This window comes from Microcaecilia unicolor, chromosome 5, assembly GCF_901765095.1.
Source record: "Microcaecilia unicolor chromosome 5, aMicUni1.1, whole genome shotgun sequence".
Lineage (NCBI taxonomy): Eukaryota > Metazoa > Chordata > Amphibia > Gymnophiona > Siphonopidae > Microcaecilia > Microcaecilia unicolor.
In genome coordinates this window covers 119,931,388-119,952,471 of record NC_044035.1, presented here as the reverse complement: position 1 = coordinate 119,952,471, position 21,084 = coordinate 119,931,388, and the positions used below count along the sequence as shown (strand labels likewise).

Sequence of the window (21,084 nt, the reverse complement as noted above, 5' to 3'; positions counted from 1 at the left end):
ACACTGATGTCCAAGGGATTGATGATTCATTTGAAAAGGCTGTTACTAGTTTTTATTTTTTTTTGTTGTATAGCTGTTTGTATTTTTAGTTTTTTGGAATTTGTTTAGTTGGGCCTTTGATTTTGTATATTATTTCATTAATATTTGTTTTTCTGCCCAGAACATAGTGGATTGGCAAGCAATAAATGTTTTACATAGAGAAAGAAGTGAAATAGGTTTTGAATTAAATCAGTTAAAAAATTAAATATGAAAAGTATGTTAAGAATTTGCAGTTCAACGTTAGGGTTTTTTGTCACAAATTCCATCTACAAAATTATATCATTTAATTTTTGTTTTTAATCTCAAGAGTTGTAGACTTATAGGTCTTGGATTCTGTGTAAGATGTGATGACCATATATCAAGTGTAATAATAAAGTGTCAATCCCAAGTTGAATTCTTTATTAGTATTCACAAATTATTAGAATTTTTTTTTATTAGTAAATTAGTGTATTCAGAAATGTTGATATTTGGTTAGTTATTCAAGAGTGGGCTACATCAAAACAATTTTTTTTTCTGTCCAGAAGCAGTATTAAATCATGCACATAAATGCAATTCATAGTAACATAGTAGATGACGGCAGAAAAAGACCTGCACGGTCCATCTAGTCTGCCCAAGATAAACTCATATGTGTATACCTTACCTTGATTTGTACCTGTCTTTTCCAGGGCACAGACCGTATAAGTCTGTCCAGCAGTATTTCCCGCCTCCCAACCACCAGTCCCGCCTCCCATCACCGGCTCTGGCACAGACCCCGTATAAGTCTGCCCTCCCCTATCCTAGCCTCTCAACCACCAACCCCTCTTCCCCCCTCCACCCAATTTCAGCTAAGCTTCTGTGGATCCATTCCTTCTGCACAGGATTCCTTTATGCCTATCCCACGCATGTTTGAATTCTGTTACCGTTTTCATCTCCACCACCTCCCGCGGGAGGGCATTCCAAGCGTTCACCACCCTCTCTGTGAAGAAATACTTCCTGACATCTTTCCTGTGTCTGCCCCCCTTCAATCTCATTTCATGTCCTCTCGTTCTACCGCCTTCCCATCTCCGGAAAAGATTCGTTTGCGGATTAATACCTTTCAAATATTTGAACGTCTGTATCATATCACCCCTGTTCCTCCTTTCCTCCAGAGTATACATGTGGGGCTATGTGTAAAGTTTAGAGCACACACAGCCCTTCTCATATGCAGTAGTTTCTTCATTCCTGCCCTTTCAAATGGATGCAAAAATAACTGTGCCATATTTGAAGAGTTCTATTTCTTGTTCCTTTAGTGTGTATATCTGTCTATATCCATATATAGATATAGATATTTGTTTTTTGTTTACTGTGTTTTCTCTTTGAAACATGTCACAGACCAAGTAGGGGTTCCACCTCTGCCCTCAGTGTGGTGGAAAAATCCAGAACTTCAACATCCACTCCAGATGCCTTATCTGTCTGGGAATAGACCATAACCAGGCTAAATGTAAGCACCATAAACAGATTCCTCTGAATAATCAAAAATATTTCCTCATTTGGCTTTGTGATCCTTAAAGGCAGATGAGGGGCTTCTGACTGTGCAGAAAGAGGAGCAAAGAACATCTGGACAGAGAATAGCTGATTCTGCACAATGCAATATATTTTGTAGATGTTGGCTTTAACTCCCTGCACAGTTGCTTCAAAAGTCTAAGCGCAGCAGTTGTATGCCATTGATCCTTCAACTTGGCACAATCTAAAGCACACTCATTTGCCATGCAGTTGCACAGGCTTGAGCTCAAAACAGCTATGAGGATGCCCTCTTAATCACTGGAGAAGTGCTGGCACCTCTGCATAGGTGACTTTCTGGATGTAGCCTCTAAGCATAAACAAGCACATGGCATTCCTGTGCCACCTAAAAAGCATCAATGGGACTTAAGTGCTGACCTACACTCTTTGCCATTGCTACAGATCATTCAGCTGACTCTCCATGTCTCAGATTAGTGCAGGTCAAAATATTCAGGATCAGCACAAGGATCCATCCTCTATTAACATCTACTCTAGTACATGCCACAGTAATAAATGTGTATTCACATTTATTTTTCAGCTTCTCTTACTCTTACAAAAGATGTTGAATTACTTTGTCAAGAACTACTGTAGCAAACTGACGTGGTTGGATTTTTGAAGCAGCTGTGCAGAGAAGTATAAATTATCTATACAATTCATTGTACAGAATAAATTGGACTGTGCAGAATCAGCTCTTCCTTAGCATCTGTAGCAGATGAATCCAGAGACTTTTTGGTTGTGACTATCTACTAGCAGGTGGAGATAGTGAGCACTGAACTCTGTCTTATAGGACGGTATGCTTCTTGGTTAGTCAGTATTGGACCGATATTCAGACCACGGGAGGGAGCCCAGCCAACTCCCGCGGTCAACCATCAGACCAGATATTCAGTGTCAGTTTAAAGTTCACTGGCTAAGTTGATATATTCAAAGATAGCCAGTTAACTTTAAACCAGCAAAAGATACACCAGCTCTTTAAGTGGCCTAATGTAGCTGCTTACAATAGCCAGATATGAATCAAATATTCGGGGATAGCCGGCTATATCGTGTGATATAGCCGGTTATCTCCTGGGTGCTAACCGGGAATATTCAGTGGGGAATAACCGACTATCCCTCATTAAATATAGCTGGTTAAGTGTCATTTAACCAAGCAAGTACTGTTTCTGGCCAGTTAAATGGTTTTGAATATTGGGGGGGATTGTTTCTATCTCTAACAGGTGGTGGACAGTCTGTCACAGGCTTCCTGGTTCAGTTGAGCCAGAGGGTGCTTATGCTAAGCAGGCCAGCTTTAGGGGGGGTACACCTGGTGGTGCCAGGTCCTTCCCCTTCAGCCCTATCCAGCCACTTTCTCCTTCTTTCCAGAGTTAAAAATAAATAAATTAAAAAGGAGAAAAAAAACATTACAACACCTTTGCCTGCTTATGTGGCTACTTGGATGTTGGATGAGGTTGACTTTACTGCAACTAGCATACCCTGGGCCAGAATGGTGAGTCAGAACTGGTTCCTGAAGATTTGGTGAGTGTCCCTTTACATTTTTCTTCATCTTGTGGCTTACTAGCGATTTCACTTGCTTTTTCCTTTTGATGGCTGCAGAGCCTCGTCAGCGCTGCTCTTGCTGTGCAAAGCAGAGAGCAGCATTGGGGAAATGTCGGCAGGGTGTTCCGAGGGCATTTTGGCGGGTGAACTGTTGTCTTCCCCACGCTGTGCAATCACGGCCTTCCTCTCTTCAGCTGATGTTCTCCAACGCGGTTTTTCAGGCTCTTGCAGCCATTTTAAAAAGACATTTGTCTCCCGCGGTTGCAGGATCCATGTTGTCACTTTAAGATGGGCATATTTCTAGACCTTATACATGTGGTAAGGTTTCTGACTATATTGTAACTCATGGGCCTCTGGTGCCGTTTTTCCTAACGTTTGTTCTTAAACAGCGCAAAAAAAAAAAAAATCAAGTCTATGTTCTGCAAAAGTCGCTGGTCTCTCTCAGTGGCAGTTGGTTTCTGGGTCCTTGCAAGCTTCTTAGCCTCTGCAATTGGATTCTGTAATTGAAGGGAAATGTTTGGAACCTGTCTATGTGACAGATTCTTTGGCTCCTCCATCTTCCCCTTGATCTGAATTGAGGTTGGCAGCAGCTTCCCTACCTTCTATTTTTCAGAGGGAGTTGAGGAGGGAGAGATTCTGGCTGATGATAAGGATGTTCCTTCAGCTGTTAACATTCTTTTTCCCCAAGGAGGAATGAACTACCTTTATGGCTATGGCTGTGGAGGATCTGAATGTTTATATCTTGATTCACAAAATCCCTCAGTTTGCCTAAAGCATTCCCTGTAGATGAGGCTTATTTTGGCTCAGTGGACCACCCCAGCTTCCAGTCTCAGGGTGGCCTGGACCATGACTCCTTTTTTTCTATTGCTCAGGACGAGCTTGGGAGGCTTACATTACTTTAAGTCGATTCTTTGGTGGCTGCAGGCACAAAAAAACAAACACAAATCCTACCGGTGGAGGGTGCAGTGGCCTTGAAGGATGTGCAGGATGGGACATTGGGGTCTTCTTGACCTACTCCTGTCCATGGCCTAGTTTCCTGCGCTGCTGGCCACGGCTATGCAGCCAGGTGAGCCTAATGGCCACTTCCAGGTCACAGTCTCAGAACCATACCTGGTTGAGCTCAAAGCTTGGCTCCACAGCCCCCAGTTGCACTTCTCAGTGCCACTGTGTGCGGCTTTGGTTCAGTCCTGCAGGGCTTTGCCTGAGGAGTGCGGGTCCCCATTCCCCCACCCTTCTTGCCTGTTCACCCTGTTTGGGTGTATTCCCTACATGCTTCCCCTGCAGCTCCAAGGCTTTCCAGAAGTGCTCCCTTCAGCAGCACATAATTAATTCAATTGGCCTGGGTTCATTCCCTTTGTCTGGGGCAAATGTTATTGTAAAGTATTAAGCAGTGCCAGTCAAGTGTGCGTGTCGGCGGGACCCCGCGCAGCCCGAGGACGCCGCTTGTGGTGAGGTAGGGGACATGACAATATGCTAATCTCAACTTTGTTAAATGTTTCAGACATATCCATCTATTTGTTCCCATGATGTAACTGAATTCTACTATTCTGTCTCACTATATTTTCAAATGTAAGCCACATTGAACCTGACTTTGCTTGGGATAATGTGTGATATAAATGTTAAAAAGAAAACCCCAAAACAAACAAAAAAAACCCCAACCCTTTATCCTCCACCTTTTAAGACACTGCCTACCTGCTGGATAGTGATGGCACAAGGAAAGCATGTTTGGTCCAGTGAAGACTAACTCAAAATAACCTGTTCCTTAGCTGGGCCCTAGTATTGAAAATGCAACCATACCATGCCTTTGTTGTTATGTTCCACTAATAAGTTAATTGATTAACTGGATTTCTTGAAAGGATCATATAAACTTAGGATGCATGACTAGGGATACTTCCAGCAGATGGTAGGTTAAGGCTGCACCGCTTGGTCGAGCCTAATGTCCTTTGTCCCACATCCCTGGTTCATAGACTGGACTCAGTTGAGCATGATGCTCTGCAGCCCCATCATTGCACATAAGCTGTAACTTTGTGAGGCTTGTGGGTCGGAGCCCCGCAGGGTCCTTGCTACAGGGGGGTGTGGGTGTGCTCCAGGCAGCCTTAAAAAAAATCAATTGACAATTCAAAAGAAGTTTAATGCAAGAAGTACCTGTGCTGAGGACCTATGTCTTTTCCCCCTCACCTGATTTTCAGAATATGATATACAGAAATCCTCCCCCCCCCCCCCCTCCAGAGTCAGGATTATTTCATTGAATTTTCTGCCTCATTTTCCCACCAAAATTTAAATTTGTGACCAGCAAACTGTCCCACAGAAATTCAAATTTGTAACCAACAGGCTTTCCCTGACTGTTTCCTACCAAAAGCTTCTGCCTTCCTGAGGAAAACCACTCACCTCAAACCCAATCAATCAGGTTTGAGAACCCACTATATAAAGACAAACTGCAGACCTCACAACACACCCTGAAGAAAGCCACAACACAATGGTTGAAATGCTGACTTAATTTACTCGGACATGGCAAGACCAGAACAACTGTAACAATCAGCACTAAAGATCACTGTTATGCTTTACCACAGTTCCAGCATTTACGCTGTCCTCTAGATGAACAAGCACAACTCTATATCAAAGAACTACTATAGAAAGAGAAGTTTTTGTACCCTTTTCCAGACAAGCATAGCAACCCAGCATCAATCTTATCCTATACCTTGTCAAGAGACAAAAAAAGACAAATGAAGCAAGCTACAACTGCACAGCTAAAGTAGATAACCAATTTTTGGGTGGTTAGCATTATCAAATCTGAGCACCATCTCAGGTTTTTGTCATTTTACTAGCAAGACATATAGCTTAGGCTTATGGCCACCTGCTTTTTGAAGTAATTAAACTTTTGCTATGAGCTAATGCAGTAGAACCTGGTCTATGTCAGGAAAAGAGTTTGGGTCCTTTTCAGATGTTTCCTCAGGAAGGAGGAGGGTTACAGCCTAGCTTAGACTTCAGAGACCTTATTGTATTCTTATGCAAAGAAAATCTCAAAATGAACAATCTTCCCTCAGTTCTTCCCTCCTTAGTCAAATGGGCTGACTATTTGATGGATCTCAAGGATGCTCACACACATTCCAAAGTCATCCAAAATATAAGAAATACTGGTGGCTCCTTCTTCAAACTGAATATTACTAATATCAAGTCTCCCTCTTTGGCCCTTCCTCAGCCCCTGGGAGTTTTCAGCAAATGCCTAGTAGGTGTAGCAGCCGCAAAAGCAGAAACATTTGATCTTTCCATATCTCAATGACTGCCTACTGAAAGCTTGCTGAAGAGATCTTGTCCTCGTCCTTAGGAATGTAAAAATTAATCTACTCCAAAACTTAGGCTTGCTCATCAAGTTAAAGATGTCAACATTTTAGCTTATGAACAAGACTTACTAGGTTCTATTTTGGATGCGGCTCAAGACATGATTCTGCAGCTCGTACTTTATCAGAGGGTTCAATGCGCCATAACAAAGTACAGCCAAATCTATGTAAAATGTTAAACCATATGATCACTACAGTCTAGATAGTGGCACTTGTTTGACTCAAAATGAGAACCACAGTGGGACCTCAGTCTAATATACCAAGCTCTGCACATAAAGTGTTAGCACTGAGTAAAGGGAAACCTAAGCAAACAAGCAGGAACGACAGAAAAGCTGCCTAACAGAGGCAGGGCTTATAGAAAGCAAATGCCAAGCTCTGCACATAAAGAGTTAACATTGAGGAAAGCGAAACTAAACAAACAAAGCAGGAGCCGTACCACCGAAAAAACAACACCAGAGCCAGGCAGGGAGAAACCAGGCAGAGCCAGGTGCAGTGCAGTGAAGCAATCAAGGACACGCTGGTAACAACCAGCAGACACAGAAACCACAAGCAATGAGAAGAGCAAGCAAACTCCAAAGAATACACACTGTGACACAAGCACAGACTGAGTGAGGGAACCAGGCTCAGCTGACAGGAATCAACGCTAGAGCGTGTGGTGTAGGGAGAGGTAAGTTTAAATAGGTCTGACTTCTGAGGTCTTCTGCTTCAGACCTCAGCTGAATCCCTGACAGGCCAATCAGAAGCGAGTCCCAGTCATTCCCCTGCCTGTCTCAGTGGAATCATAACAGGGACATTATGATTTTTTTTTTTTGATGTTCAGTTTTTTAGGAAAACACATAGATGTGGTTTCTCTTTTTGTTAGGAATTTGTCCATACACTATTTGTGTGTGATTTCTTTGTGCATGATGTGCAGTAGTTTTAAGAGTATTATTACTCTGTTTGGATAGACTTACTAGTGTAAATTACATACCCCCCCCCCCCTTACAAAGCTGCGTTACCAGCTGTAGGTACGATAATGTCAACATAGCCCATTCAAAGTGAATGGGCATTGTAGCGCGAGAATGAAACAATTGATTTGAATATGCCATTTATCTATCAGAGATGATTTTTTTTAATTTGCTGGGTTTGTCATGATTTTTTTATTTGTATGTATTTTAATATTTGTTTTTTGTTTCTATTCTGTGTTTATACTAAATTGATATATATTAGTTATGTGAAATTTTTTGAGATTGTATAATTCTATGGATTGTTTGAGGCATGGTGCTATTTATCTTTATATTTTTATGATCTACATGTTTTGACTATCTCATTTATGGTTCAACAATTTTTATTAATGACAGAAAGTGTACATACACAATATAAATGCGTTAACAGTCACATAGGGGAGACTGTCTTCAACAATTACATATTGAAACACACTGTCATCAATCTTTTAACTTTTATTCCCCCCTCCTCCCCAGTCTCTTATAGTTGACATTTTAACCACCTTCAACATCTCATTTAACACTTGATCCCTCCCCTCTTTTAATTCCTTTATTGACTATCTCATTTATATACATTTTTTTGTTTTGGTACATCTATCATAGTGTTATATATACATATGAGTATTTTTCTGTGATTGTAGATTTTGTGACTCCTGATGCAGGAGTTTGTGCCAAAACATAGATACGTGCCAAGTCAATTCATCACCATACGCCTTTGGTACAGTTTTGGCTTGTTTTTTCTTTTCTTTTTTATATAATAAACATTTCTGTTCTTTGTTTTGTGTTTTTGTGTCCCATGACATATAAAACACGTTCTAGGCAATCGGCGTCACATAATAGACAAGGTCAGAAGAGTTCTTCACCCCTTTGAATGGTCACTAGATCCATTTGACATTTTTTGGGACTGGAACACTTCTCAAATTACCAGCACTGAAAGTGTAGATCTGCTTCTCCGTTCCATGTTCCTGTCGCTGAGCAGTGCGCTAATAGTACACATAGGGCTAGATTCTATATACCACCCCTAAAAAAATCAGCACCAAAATGTAGGCGCAGTTTATAGAAAATGCCTAGCACCCGTCCACATGACTAAATTTAGTCTCGGGCAGTTACGCCAAGTAAAATTTGGTGTAAATGCCTAATTAGGTGTGGACTGGGTGTATTCTATGTAACAACGCATATAGTTTTTAGAAACGCCCAAGGCCACACCCCTTTCCAACTGTGCACTTTAGAAATTACATGTATTAGTTTACAGAATACACTTAGACAGTTGTTGTGCTGATTGGCTTGCTAGCTAATTAAGTTGCGCGTGCAAATCCAGAATACGACCGGATTAGCACATGCATCTTAAGTTGCATTATATATAAAAGGAGGTGATATTTGAACTTAAAAACATACATTAAGCCCCAGGGCTTAATGTATGTTTTTAAGTTCAAATATCACCTCCTTTTTCCTACTGGCTATTGCTCTCACTACACCCCCAAGTGTCCTTCTAGCTTTCGCCGGTGCCTTTTCTACCTGTTTTGGCCACCTTAAGATCATCACATACAATCACATTCAAGTCCTGCTTCTCTTTCTTTTACAAAAGTTCTTCACCCCCTAAACTGTACTGTTCCCTTATGTTTTTGCAGCCCAAATGCATGACCCTGCATTTTTTAATTTTTTTTTTTTAGCATTAAATCTAAGCTGCCAAATTCCAGACCAATCTTCTAGCTTTGCTAAGTCCTTCCTCATGTTATCCATACCACATCAGGGGTGTCTACCCTATTGCAGAATTTGGTATCATCCACAGAGAGGGAAAGTTTACCAGATAGCCCTTCATCAATATCGCTTACAAAAATGTTAAAAAGAACTGGCCCAAGAACCAAACTTTGCAGCACACCACTGGTAGCATCCTTTTTCTTCAGAGTGAGCTTGATTTACCACTACCCTCTGTCGCCTTCCACTCAACTGATTCCTAACCCAGTTAGTCACTTTAGGACCCATACTGAGGGCACTCAGTTTATTTATTAGTCGTCTATACAGAGCCATGTCAAAGGCTTTGCTAAAATCTAAATAAACCACATCTAGCTCTGTCCCTTGATCTAACTTCTCGGGTCACTCCTTCAAAGAAATTAGATTTGTCTGAGAAGACCCGCCTCTAGTGAAACCATGTTGCCTCAGGCCCATAATCTACTGGGTTCCAAAAACTTTACTACTGTCTGTTTTAAAAACATTTCCATTAATTTACTTACCACAGAAGTCAGACTTACCGGCCTATAGTTCACAAGCTTTTCTTTTCTTCCGCTTTTGTGGAGAGGGATCACATGTGCTGTTCTCCAGTCCTCCAGGCCTACTCCTGGCTCTGGAGAAGCATTGAAAATGTCAGCCAGTGGAGCCACTAGAACTTCCCTAAGTTCCTTCAGTACTCTTGGATGTATGCCATCTGGCCCCATCGCTTTGTCCACCTTTAGTTTAGCCAGCTCCTCATAAATACAGTCCTCCTGAGAATCGTTCAGGGAATACCACCCCTCTGTGGTCCTGCTCCCAGCCCTTGTGAATACAGAGCAGAAATATTTGTTAAGCAATTCTGCCTTATCTTTATCCACTTCTGCATATTCCTCCTTTCACCTTTGAGTCTCACAGTGCCACATTTGCACTTCCTCTTACCACTGACATATCTTTAAAAATCATGTCTCCCCCTCCTCCCCCCCCCCCTCAATTTTACCATATTGGCTATGTTTTTCTTCCATTTACATTTGCTTTTCTGACTGGTCTACCAATTTCTCTTAGCTTTTCCAGATATTGTTACCTGTCTTCCTCTTTCTGCCATCTTCTGTAGTTTATAAAGGCTAACCTCTTTTTTCCTTACCTTTTTAGTTACTAATTTTGAGAACCAAAGCACCTCCTTTTCTTCTTTTATTTACTTCCCTTACGGTGCATAATGCAAAGTAAAGATTTGTGTGTGTGTTACTGTTCAGAGTAATCTCATCACTCATGTTAGCAAAAAATCTGGCTATGTCCTGTAGTTCAGCCTGCAGTTCATCTGCTCTGCTATGGAAACTAGATCTGAATAGTTGTTGTAATGACATCATACCTACCTGCTTGCTCTATTTCATCATCACATGCATACAGACTGCAACCGTGTGTAACACAAGTTGTGTAGAACTGAATATTCCTGATTGCATCTCTAGGGATGCCTCTGTTTTTTCTGTCTCATGAACAACATGTAGCCACAACCATGACGTACTTATTTTCAAAACATTATGCTTATTGTTTAAACATATGCAAGCTGCCCTGTAAGTCTTGCACACTCTTTCAATAATAGTATGCTCCGATCAGGACAGTTGCTCAACAGAAATTATCGTTGCTGATAATCTTGGGAGAGGGGGCTGGGACATTTGTGCTGCCATCTTGTGTACTGGTTACACTGGTGAAAATAAAGCAACTAAAAGGCTGGTCGGTGGCCTGGAAGATAGCACTGAAAACTGTTGTATAGCCTAGAATTATATGTAAAATTGCACAATTTAAGACGGTTTAGAAGATGATTGAGTAAAATCTGTTCCCTTTCATTTTAGGTTCTACATAAAGCGTGCTGTCCACAATGCCTTCAGACTCTGAAAGTAGCAGTTCTCTCAGTAGTATTGGTGAGTATGGCATTTGACCTTTCAAAGATGAATAAATATATTCTTAGGTTTTCTTAAGTCTTATGCTCTTAAAGAGAGAATTAATTTCTTCAGCCTGTGGTGATGTATAATTTTTAAGACATGAGCAACATGACCACAAATCTAGTTCTCCAATTTTTGAACTTTTATAGGTGGTTTTAGGGTTGATTAGTGATATGAATAACCTCCTTACTCTAATTTTAGAATTGGTCAGCCCTAGGGCCCTGTTTACCAAGCTGCACTGTAGGCACGTTAACGCTTTTAGCGCACGCTAACACTAGAGACACCCATTGGAATATTGCTAACTGTATTTAACTTGCTAATTTCAACATTAAGATGTCTTCCTCTCCCTCTTGAGATTCATAACATCTTCATAACATATGATATTAAAGAGATATACAGTACGCAGACTAGATCTCAATCTGTCTTTTTTCATTTGCTGGACAAATACTGTAGAAGTTTGTCTGGCTGGCATCGGACCTTTTTCTTTGATGTCCTGCCTATGTGGGAACAGAAAGTTGCATTATAATAGGCAGGAGCCTGCAGAGAGAGAACTCCAATGCCAGCTGGAAGCAGTCTACTCTAATCAATGCCACTGCTGGTACTACAAGAGAGGTAGGGAAGATTGGGGCCAAGGGGGGAGGGCAATGCTGGAAAAGAGGGAGATGGGGGCCAAGGGGGAAGGGCAATGCTGGAAAAGAGGGAGATGGGGACCAAGGAAGGGGGAGGGCAGTGCTGGAAAGATGGGGGTCCAAGGGGGGAGGGCAATGCTGGAAAGATAGGGGTCCAAGGGGGGAGGGCAATGCTGGACAAGAGGGAGATGGGGTTCCTGAGAAGACAGATGCTGAATATGGGGGAGGATAAGGCTAGGGGCACAGAGAGGAGATGTTGGACCTTATGGCTAGGGATGCAGAGGGAAGATAGATGGTGAATATGGAGAGAAAAGAAATGTCTAGGGGGTATGCAATGAAGGTATAAAGTAATAAATTTAAAACGAATCGGAGAAAATATTTCTTCACTCAATGTGTAATTAAACTCTGGAATTTGTTGCCAGAGAATGTGGTAAAAGCAGTTAGCTAAGTGGGGTTTAAAAAAGGTTTGGATAGCTTCCTAAAGGAAAAGTCCATAAGCCATTATTAAAATGGACTTGGGAAAATCCACTGCTTATTTCTAAGATAAGCAGCATAAAATGTATTGTAATGTTTTGGGATCTTGCCAGGTACTTGTGACCTGGATTGGCCACTGTTGGAAACAGGATACTGGACTTGATGGACCTTCGGTCTGTCCCAGTATGGCAACACTTATGTACTTATGACAGGAGACCCTGCAGGGAGAGGGAAAAAAAACTGAGAAAAGCAGAAAGCAGACACTTGAACCAAAGTGAATGGAAAAATAAAATGCTCAGACAAGAATGGACACTTGAACCAAAACGAATGAGAAAATAAAATGCTCAGACAAGAAAGTATAAAAAGTGTTTTATTTTGAATGTATGTATTGGAATATGTCAGCTTTGGGAAATGTGCATCTCTGATGTCTTGCATTTTAGTTTTTGTTTCTCTGTTTGCTGTATGCAGGGTCTAACTTCTTGAGGGCTCATTTCAGTCTTTTCAGCTCTATATTACTAATCTATGGTCCTTTGTTTCCTATTTGTTGAGAGTCTGTCTGTGTTTTGTGCATTTGACCAAAGTGTGGTATTCTGCTAGTCCCTGATGAGCACTTGGGCGACTTTACTTGGTCCATTTTTTTGTTACGACCAAGCCTCAAAAAGGTGCCCGAACTGACCAGATGACCACCGGAGGGAATTGAGGATGACCTCCCCTTACTCCCCCAATGGTCATTAATCCCCTCCCACCCTCAAAAAAACTTTAAAAATATTTTTTGCCAGCCTCAAATGTCATACCTAGCTCCATGACAACTGTATGCAGGTCCCTGGAGCAGTTTTAGTGGGTGCAGTGCACTTCAGGCAGGCGGACCCAGACCCATCCCCCCCTACCTGTTACACTTGTGGTGGTAAATGTGAGCCCTTCAAAACCCACCACAAACCCACTGTACCCACATGTAGGTGCCCCCCTTCACCCCTTAGGGCTATGGTAGTGGTGTACAGTTGTAAGGAGTGAGTTTTGGGGGGTTGGGGGGGCTCAGCACACCTAAGAGCAATTTCTGAAGTCCACTGCAGTGCCCCCTAGGGTGCCCGGTTGGTGTCCTGGCATGTGAGGGGGACCAGTGCACTATGAATGCTGGCTCCTCCCACGACTAAATGGCTTGCATTTGGTCGTTTCTAAGATGGCATCCTCGGTTTCCATTATCGCCGAAAATTGGGGACAACTATCTCTAAGGTCGACCTAAATTTCGCAGTTTGGATGTCCCCGACTGTATTATCGAAATGAAAGATGGACACCCATCTTGTTTCGATAATGCAGGTTTCCCTGCCCCTTCGCAGGGACGTCCTGCGAGGACGTCCTCAGGAAAACTTGGGCGCCCCTTTCGATTATGCCCCTCTCTGTCTTTTAAATGTTTATATATTTATGATTTTAATAGTGTTTTTGTAAATGTTTGTGTTCAGCTGATACATGATGCTTAACCCCTGAAGCAACCTGTTGGTGAAACATATTGGTTCATGTGTTTTTATTATATAATACAATTTTTTAAACATTGCTGGATTTTTCTTTTGCTTTTATTTCTGTTCTTTGTTTTTGTACATACTGGCCTTTTCTGTGGTACACCTGCCTCTTTCTGCCCATCATTTATATAGGTCATATAATATCCCTATTTATAATGTACATTTTACATTTAGACACCTTTAAAACGCTAATTTTAATATGTCTTATCTAGGTATAACAAGTCAAGCATCTTCACCTCCGCCAGTAATTGTAGACACAAGACAAATGAGTGAGAAGTTGGAAACAATTTTATTTCAGCTCCGGCAAGTGACTCGTGAGAGAGATGAGCTACGCAAACGACTTGCACTTTCCTCTCCTGGATCAACATTTGATGACTGCAGGTAAAGCCATGAATGGATGACCTGCTGCTCTCACCTCCCTCCAGGTCCATGTGTGCTCTCTGTAATGTGTGTAATGAATTTTTTTTCCTCCTGGTTGCTCTTTTGCATGTGGCCAGCCCCAAACAGGGTTGGGAACAGTCGACGTAGAACTTGTTGACAATTAAGGAAACATCCAGTAGCTGAATTTCACGTTAGGAATTTTTTTTTTTTAAACAGAAGTCACTTTTCTCTGTTAGGTCAGGGCCCAATGACCCTTCTGGCTGACTCCCTCATAGGCCCTGGTGGGGAGTTCAGGGAGGTCAGCATCGACATTTTAAAAACTTTACCCTCCTGCACTGATAACCACATTATCGCTGTATGGTACACAATTGCTTCCAGGTTCATGGCCAACATACTGCGCAGCTCACGCTCGTTGAGAAGTGCTATGATTGGCTGGCTGCAGAGAGCTGGAATCAGGACTTGTAGGAAAGTAGATTTAGCATGAGAGTGATGAAAGTTTTTATCCTGTTTTCTATGATAATTTTGGTACTTTTTGTATGCTTTAGTATTCACCACCAACTACATAAATACCTGTTACCTGTAACTAGTGTTGTGCAGTTATAGTATGTATTTGAAACTCTTGAGAGAAAAGAGAAATAGAGAGGGCCAGCATGGGATGAGCCATTATTTTGGTGGTGACCAGAGGTAATGAGCCCATGATAGCCCGGGTTTACACCAAATCCCATCTGAAGGCCTTGTGATTCAAGGTAGACCTCGAGATACTGCTGTCGGCAAGGGGTGTGGACCTTTTGACTCCATACATGTCCGGAAGGCTGCTTAGGCAGCTTGACACAAGGGAACTCTGTCACTGTTTACCCTTTGTAACCAAGGCTTAAAAAAAATAACGTGGCTCTGGAAATCTGCTTCCACAGGTATTGAAAAGGGGGGGGGGGGGGAGAGCTGGGTGTCACAGAATGACAGAGGGTAGAGCACCTATTAATAGATTCATTATAGGTCATCTAATAAAAGCAGCAGTTACTATACCCAATTTAAGTGTGTTGAGTTTTACATAGTGATTGGGGGGGATGCATTTCAGCTTCACTAGTTGTGTTCACTGAGTACTACTACTATTTAACATTTTTAGAGCGCTACCAGGGTTACGCAGCGCTGTACAAAAAACAAAGAAGGACAGTCCCTGCTCAAAGGAGCTTACAATCTGAAGGACAGACAATCAAAAATCGGAACAGTCTAGATTACCTGGGTAGAGGTACAATGCTTAGGTTCCAAAAGCAACATTGAAGAGGTGGGCTTTGAGTAAGGATTTGAAGATGGATAGGGAGGGTGCTTGGCGTATGGTCCCGGGGAGTTTATTCCAGGCATAGGATGAGGTGAGGCAGAAAGGGTGGAGCCTGGAGTTGGCGGTGGTGGAGAAGGGTACTGAGAGGAGGGATTTGCCCTGTGATCAGAGGTTACGGGTAGGGGCGTAAGGGGAGATGAGGGTAGAGAGGTAGTGAGGGGCTGCAGATTGAGAGCATTTGTAGGTTAGTAGGAGAAGCTTGAACTGTATGCGGTACCTGATCAGAAGCCAGTAAAGTGACTTAAGGAGGTGGGTGATATGAGCATATTGGTTTTGGCGGAAGATAAGACACCTACAGGAGGATGGAAAGACATTGTAGAAGCTGAGTAATACTAATATACTAATATGTGGCGACGAGAATTGATCCTGTTTCCATGTTTCTTTTCTACCCCACTTTACCTTTTTCTTTTTGTCCTGTTACTAATGGTGTTCCATTATCTCTTTTAATGAATTTGATTGATTGTAACCTACTTTGCTCTGCTTTGCATAAAAGGCAGTATATTACATTTAATAAACCATAAAACATAAAAAATACTGATCTCTTACCTTCCACACTAGACCATCTCAGTGTTAAATGTAAACATATATTCTGCTTCTACAAAAGCTTTCCTCACCTAGGTGCAGAGCAAAACTAAGATATACACCATACAAAAAAACTTCTGTGGTTCTGGTGTCATCTCAGTAACAGCAACATAAACCTTTTCCTGTACCAGGCAAATTGTAAAGTAATTCAAAACCCTTCCCAAGTCACTCAGGACTAAAACTCATACAACAAGGGCCCTACCTAGTAAAAGGCAGCATACTAATACTAATACAGAATACTAATACACCTAGTGGGAAAATTGAATACGCCGTATTACTATAGATCTTTATGTAAACTGAAACCTGAAGAAACCAGACTCCTTATATGCAGTGCAACACCAGAGAAATAGAAGCAGAAATGCATTTCCTCCTCTTATCTTGCTTTCTTCCCTGCCTCCTCTATTTCTTTCTGTCATTGATCTTTCCCTTTGTTTTCTTTAATTTATTTTTCTTTCTCTGTATCCACTCAAATTGCACACCTCCTTACTATCCAGTCTGCATTTTCCCTTTTTATTGTTTTTGCCTTTTGCTGTTCTTCCTTCTCCCTTTCTCTAGCCATTTATTCCCCAATCCCTCATTAACTCTCCCATCTTGCTACCCCTCTGCAAGCATCTCTTCCACCTCCACCCCCATCACGTCTCCCTGGGTCTACAGCAGGAATGAAAGAAAAAGTCATTGTGGGGCGTTTTGAGCCCATGCACGTGCCAAAAGCCTACTGTGTTTTCTGTATTCTGATGCAGACTTCCAATTTTGAAGGAGACAGGACTGGGCAAGTCTTGGTATGTGCATTGGCTGAAAGGCTCTGGACTGACTTGTTCCTTGGGAGTTGATTTCCAGCATTTGAGATGGGAGCACCTCCAATATTTCCTCTCCCTTCCCCCTCCAAGAGGAGAGAAAATATTCTCCAACACAGAAGCAAAGTGAAGAGGCTGGCGTAGAGGGCTTTGGGGACACTTTTTGCTTCTCCAAGGAATTTGCAACTTGAAACTGCTGCCTCACCGAGCCCAGTGATAGAGGGACCTCATAAGAACATAAGCATTGCCATATTGGGACAGACCAAAGGTCCATCAAGTCCAGTATCCTGTTTCCAGCTGAGGCCAATCCAGGTCACAAGTACCTGGCAAGACCCCAGAACAATAAAACAGATTTTATACTGCTCATTCTAGAAATAAGCAGTGGATTTTCCTAAGTCCATCTTAATGGCTTATGGATTTTTCTTTTGTTTTTTAAACCCTGCTAAGCTAACTGCTTTTACCACATTCTTTGGCAGTGAATTCCAGAGTTTAATTACACATTGAGTGAAGAAATATTTTCTCTGGTTTGTTTTAAATTTACTACTTAGAAGCTTCATTGTGTATCCCCTAGTTGTAGTATTTTTGGAAATAGTAAACAAGCGATTTATGTGTACCCATTCCACAGCACTTAGTATTTTATAGACCTCTATCGTATCTCCCCTCAGCAGTCTCTTCCCTAAGCTGAAGAGCCCTTGCCGCTTTATCCTTTTCTCATATGGAAGTCATCCTTTCATCATTTTTGTCGTCCTCTGTACCTTTTCTAATTCTGCTATATCTTTTTTGAGATGTGGTGACCAGAATTGCACACAGTATTTGAGGTGCGGTCGCACCATGGAGCGATATAAAGGCATTATAACATTCTTATTTTTGTTTTTCATTCCTTTCCTAATTCCTAAAATTCAATTTGCTTTCTTAGATGCCCACTGCACAGTGAGCAGAGGGTTTCAACATATCATTAAAGATAACACCTAGATTCTTTCCCTGGGTGGTGACTAATGTGAAAACTTGCATCACATCACTATAGTTTGGGTTTCTCTTTCCCACATGCATCACTTTCCACTTTCTCACATTAAAAGTCATCTGTCAAAAAAAAAAAAAGGCATCTGTCATTTGAATGCCCAGTCTCCCAGTCTCATAAGGTCCTCTTGTAATTTTTCATAATCCTCTTGCGATTTAACATCTTTGAATAACTTTATGTCAACAGCATATTTAATTACCTTAGTTATGCCCTTCTCTAGATTATTTATAAATATGTTAAAAAGCAGCGGACCCAGCACGGACCTCTGGGGAATCCCACTATTTGCCTTTCTCCATTGAGCATACTGACCATTTAGCCCTACTCTTTTAGCCAGCTTTTAATCCACAATAGGATATCACCCCATGACTTCCTAGTTTCATCTGGAGTCTTTCATGAGGTACTTTGTCAAATTCCTTTTGAAAATCTAGATACTCAATTTCAACCAGCTCACATTTATCCATATGTTTATTTACTTCTTTAAAGAAATGTAGTATATTGTTGAGACAAAATTTCCCTTGACTAAATCCATGTTGACGTCTCATTAATCCATGCTTATGTATAAGCTCTGTCATTTTGTTCTTTATAATAGTGTCTACCATTTTGCTCAGCACCAATGTCATGCTCACTGGTCTATAATTTCCTGGACAGTCTCTGGAACCCTTTTTAAAAAATTGGCATTACTTTGGCTACCCTCCAATCTTCCGGTACCATGCTTGATTTTAAAGATAAATTGCGTATCACTAAAAATAACTGCAAGGTTCATTTTTCAATTCTTTCAGTACTGTAGGATGTATACCAACTGGTCTAGGCGATTTGCCTTTCTTCAGTTTGTCAGTTTGCCCCATTATATCTTCCAGGTTTACAGAGATTTGTCTCAGGTTTTCTGATTCATTAGTCATTCTTTGTATCCGTCTTTTTCTGTTACGTATTTGTTGGAGAATTAAAATTAAAAGTGGATAAATAAAAGGTTTTTAAAACTCCAGCCTTTTCATTTACTCATGTGTTGTTAATAGTAGCTATTATGAAGCCTGAAAAATTAGAAGAGAAATAATGGTAAATTCTGGTTGAAAGGTGTCATAACAAGTCTGACCCTTCAGGATTTTCTCTGTGAATGTCCTTTGTATAATTTAAATTTTTGTTTTGGTTTCAGCACTAAGACCAGCCCGAAATTCAAATTCAGCCTTGTGTCTCTGTCAGCTGAATATGCCGGTGCATTTTCGAAACTTCTCCTGCCCCTGACCAAAAGTGACCCCCTTAGGGCCTACCTTACAAAACCTGGTGATTTCATGGCTTCCTTGGAGCAGCAGCAATCCCCAGTCACATTTGCCCATGCCAACTCTGCACTCAAAATGGCTATTGTACTTTCCCGTGGCAGCCTTGCAAGACTGCCATGGGAGATCATGTCAGCTATTTGAGATTGGAACTGATGCTCCTCCTGTTAAACAAGCCATTCCACTGCCCGTGCCCATGCTTCTTCCAGAGTCCCCTCTTAACATAATCTGCACCTGTACCTCCTGCTATGGCTTTTCTCCAGCTTGTACTCTGGCCCCGCCACTCCTCTCCATGACAGCTGCACCAGTATGGCCAAAGACACCCTCTAAGCCCTCCACTTCTCAGGATGTCTATGCCGAGCAGGGCTCTATGCCCCACCACAGGATCCGCTGAATACATCAGACTGGCGTTCCTGTGCATCCATCTACTACTCTCCTCAGCACCCTTTGGCCTCACTGGATGTCAGGTCGAACACTGAGAAGGAGCCTGTATCCATACTGTTTCTACGTCCTCCTCCTCCCACGCCGCAGACCTCACAGAGGAATACTCCTACCCCAAGTTCCTCCAGAAGGTTTCCACCTTCTTCATTCTCAGCCAGACCAATGTGCCTGAGAATAAAAAGGACTTCCAAGCCATCCTCCAGTCTTGTCAAGCACCTCCTAAGGAGCCCATTGCAGGTTTTGCAAGATCTCCAGTTCTCCAACTGGCAGAAACCTCACTCTGTTTCCACTGCCTCCGAGCGCTCGGAACTCAAATACAAGGTTCAGAAGGCTCCAGGTCAAGATTCCCAACAACTACCACATCACTCCATGGTGGTGGTGGAGTCAGCCATAAAAAAAGGCCAAGTCTACCAGGACACAATTCAACGTCTCTCTAGGACAGGAGCCCTACCTCTTAGACTCCGTGGGCTGCAAGGTATACCAGGAAGCCATGTTAGCCTCAAAAATCATAGCTCATCAGCTGCAGATCCTCCATCTTACAACAGCTAAAGGGAGCGTTCCTGAATGGTATTGCCCAGCTACAGGTTGCCCTTCAGGAATCAACCTATCATCTGATCAAAACAAATTACAACGCGTATGATATTGTCTCCCGAACGGTGGCGGTAGGCATTACCACTCCTCACACTGCATGGCTAAAAGCCTCTGATATCAGAGGTGATCTTCATGACCATTTGGCTGAAGCTCCCTGCCTCGGGGAGAGCAAGTGAAGGACCATATCTTGGCTCAAAGAGGATTCCACCACCATATGGGAGCTCTCTGCTCACCAGTAGGATCAGACACAACAGTACCGGAAGTCCTCCTCCACTGGCTACCGCCACTCCTACCATCAACAATTTTTCCAACAGTAGACGTTTCAGTCCCTAAATAGGGCCAATCCGCAGTCTTTCAGCAGCAGCCATACATTACAAAACAGAGGCCCAGGGAACAGAAAAAAATCTACTACAATGCAGCTGCTCTCCCTAAAATCCACTCCCAGCTTTTGACCTGCTGTTTGTCGAGGGGAGATTTGGACATTATCTTCCTGCTTGACAAGGCATCACCTTGGAGCAATGCGTCCTAGACATTGTCTCTCAGGGATATCGCCTGAGCTTCACCCCTGGGTCCTCACCCTGCCACCCTCCTGCAGTATCCAGAACTCCTTACCATCATATTCCAGTCCTAGCCGCAGAACTCACTCTCATTCAGAACAAAGCAGTGGAGGTGATTCCAGAACCGCAGCGAGGGAAGGGGCTTTACTTCTTCCTCATCCCCAAAAGGACCAAGGGACTTCGACCCGTTCTCGACCTCCGTTGGCTCAACACATGGCTCAAGCAGGAAAAGTTCAAAATGATCTCTCTTGCTACCACCCTCCCTCTACTCAACCAGGGCGACTGGCTAGCTGCCCTTGACCTCAAGGATGCTTACACCAACAGCCCTATCCACCCAGACCTTTGGCAGTACCTCTGTTTTCAGTTCCTCAACATTTCCAGTACAAGGTACTGCCCTTCGGGTGCTTATCCACACTGCGAGTCTTCACCAAATGTCTCACTGTA

General features: G+C 42.3%; 1 protein-coding gene across 1 annotated transcript in view; it reads left to right on the top strand.

Annotated features, from left to right (window-relative positions):
• Window positions 1-21,084, top strand: part of DLG5 (discs large MAGUK scaffold protein 5) — a 298,386-nt gene that overhangs the window by 24,832 nt on the left and 252,470 nt on the right. The window contains 2 exon segments of the mRNA XM_030203236.1: window positions 10,963-11,031; window positions 13,882-14,050. Of these exon segments, the coding sequence (XP_030059096.1) occupies window positions 10,989-11,031; window positions 13,882-14,050 (212 nt within the window). The 5' untranslated portion in view covers window positions 10,963-10,988.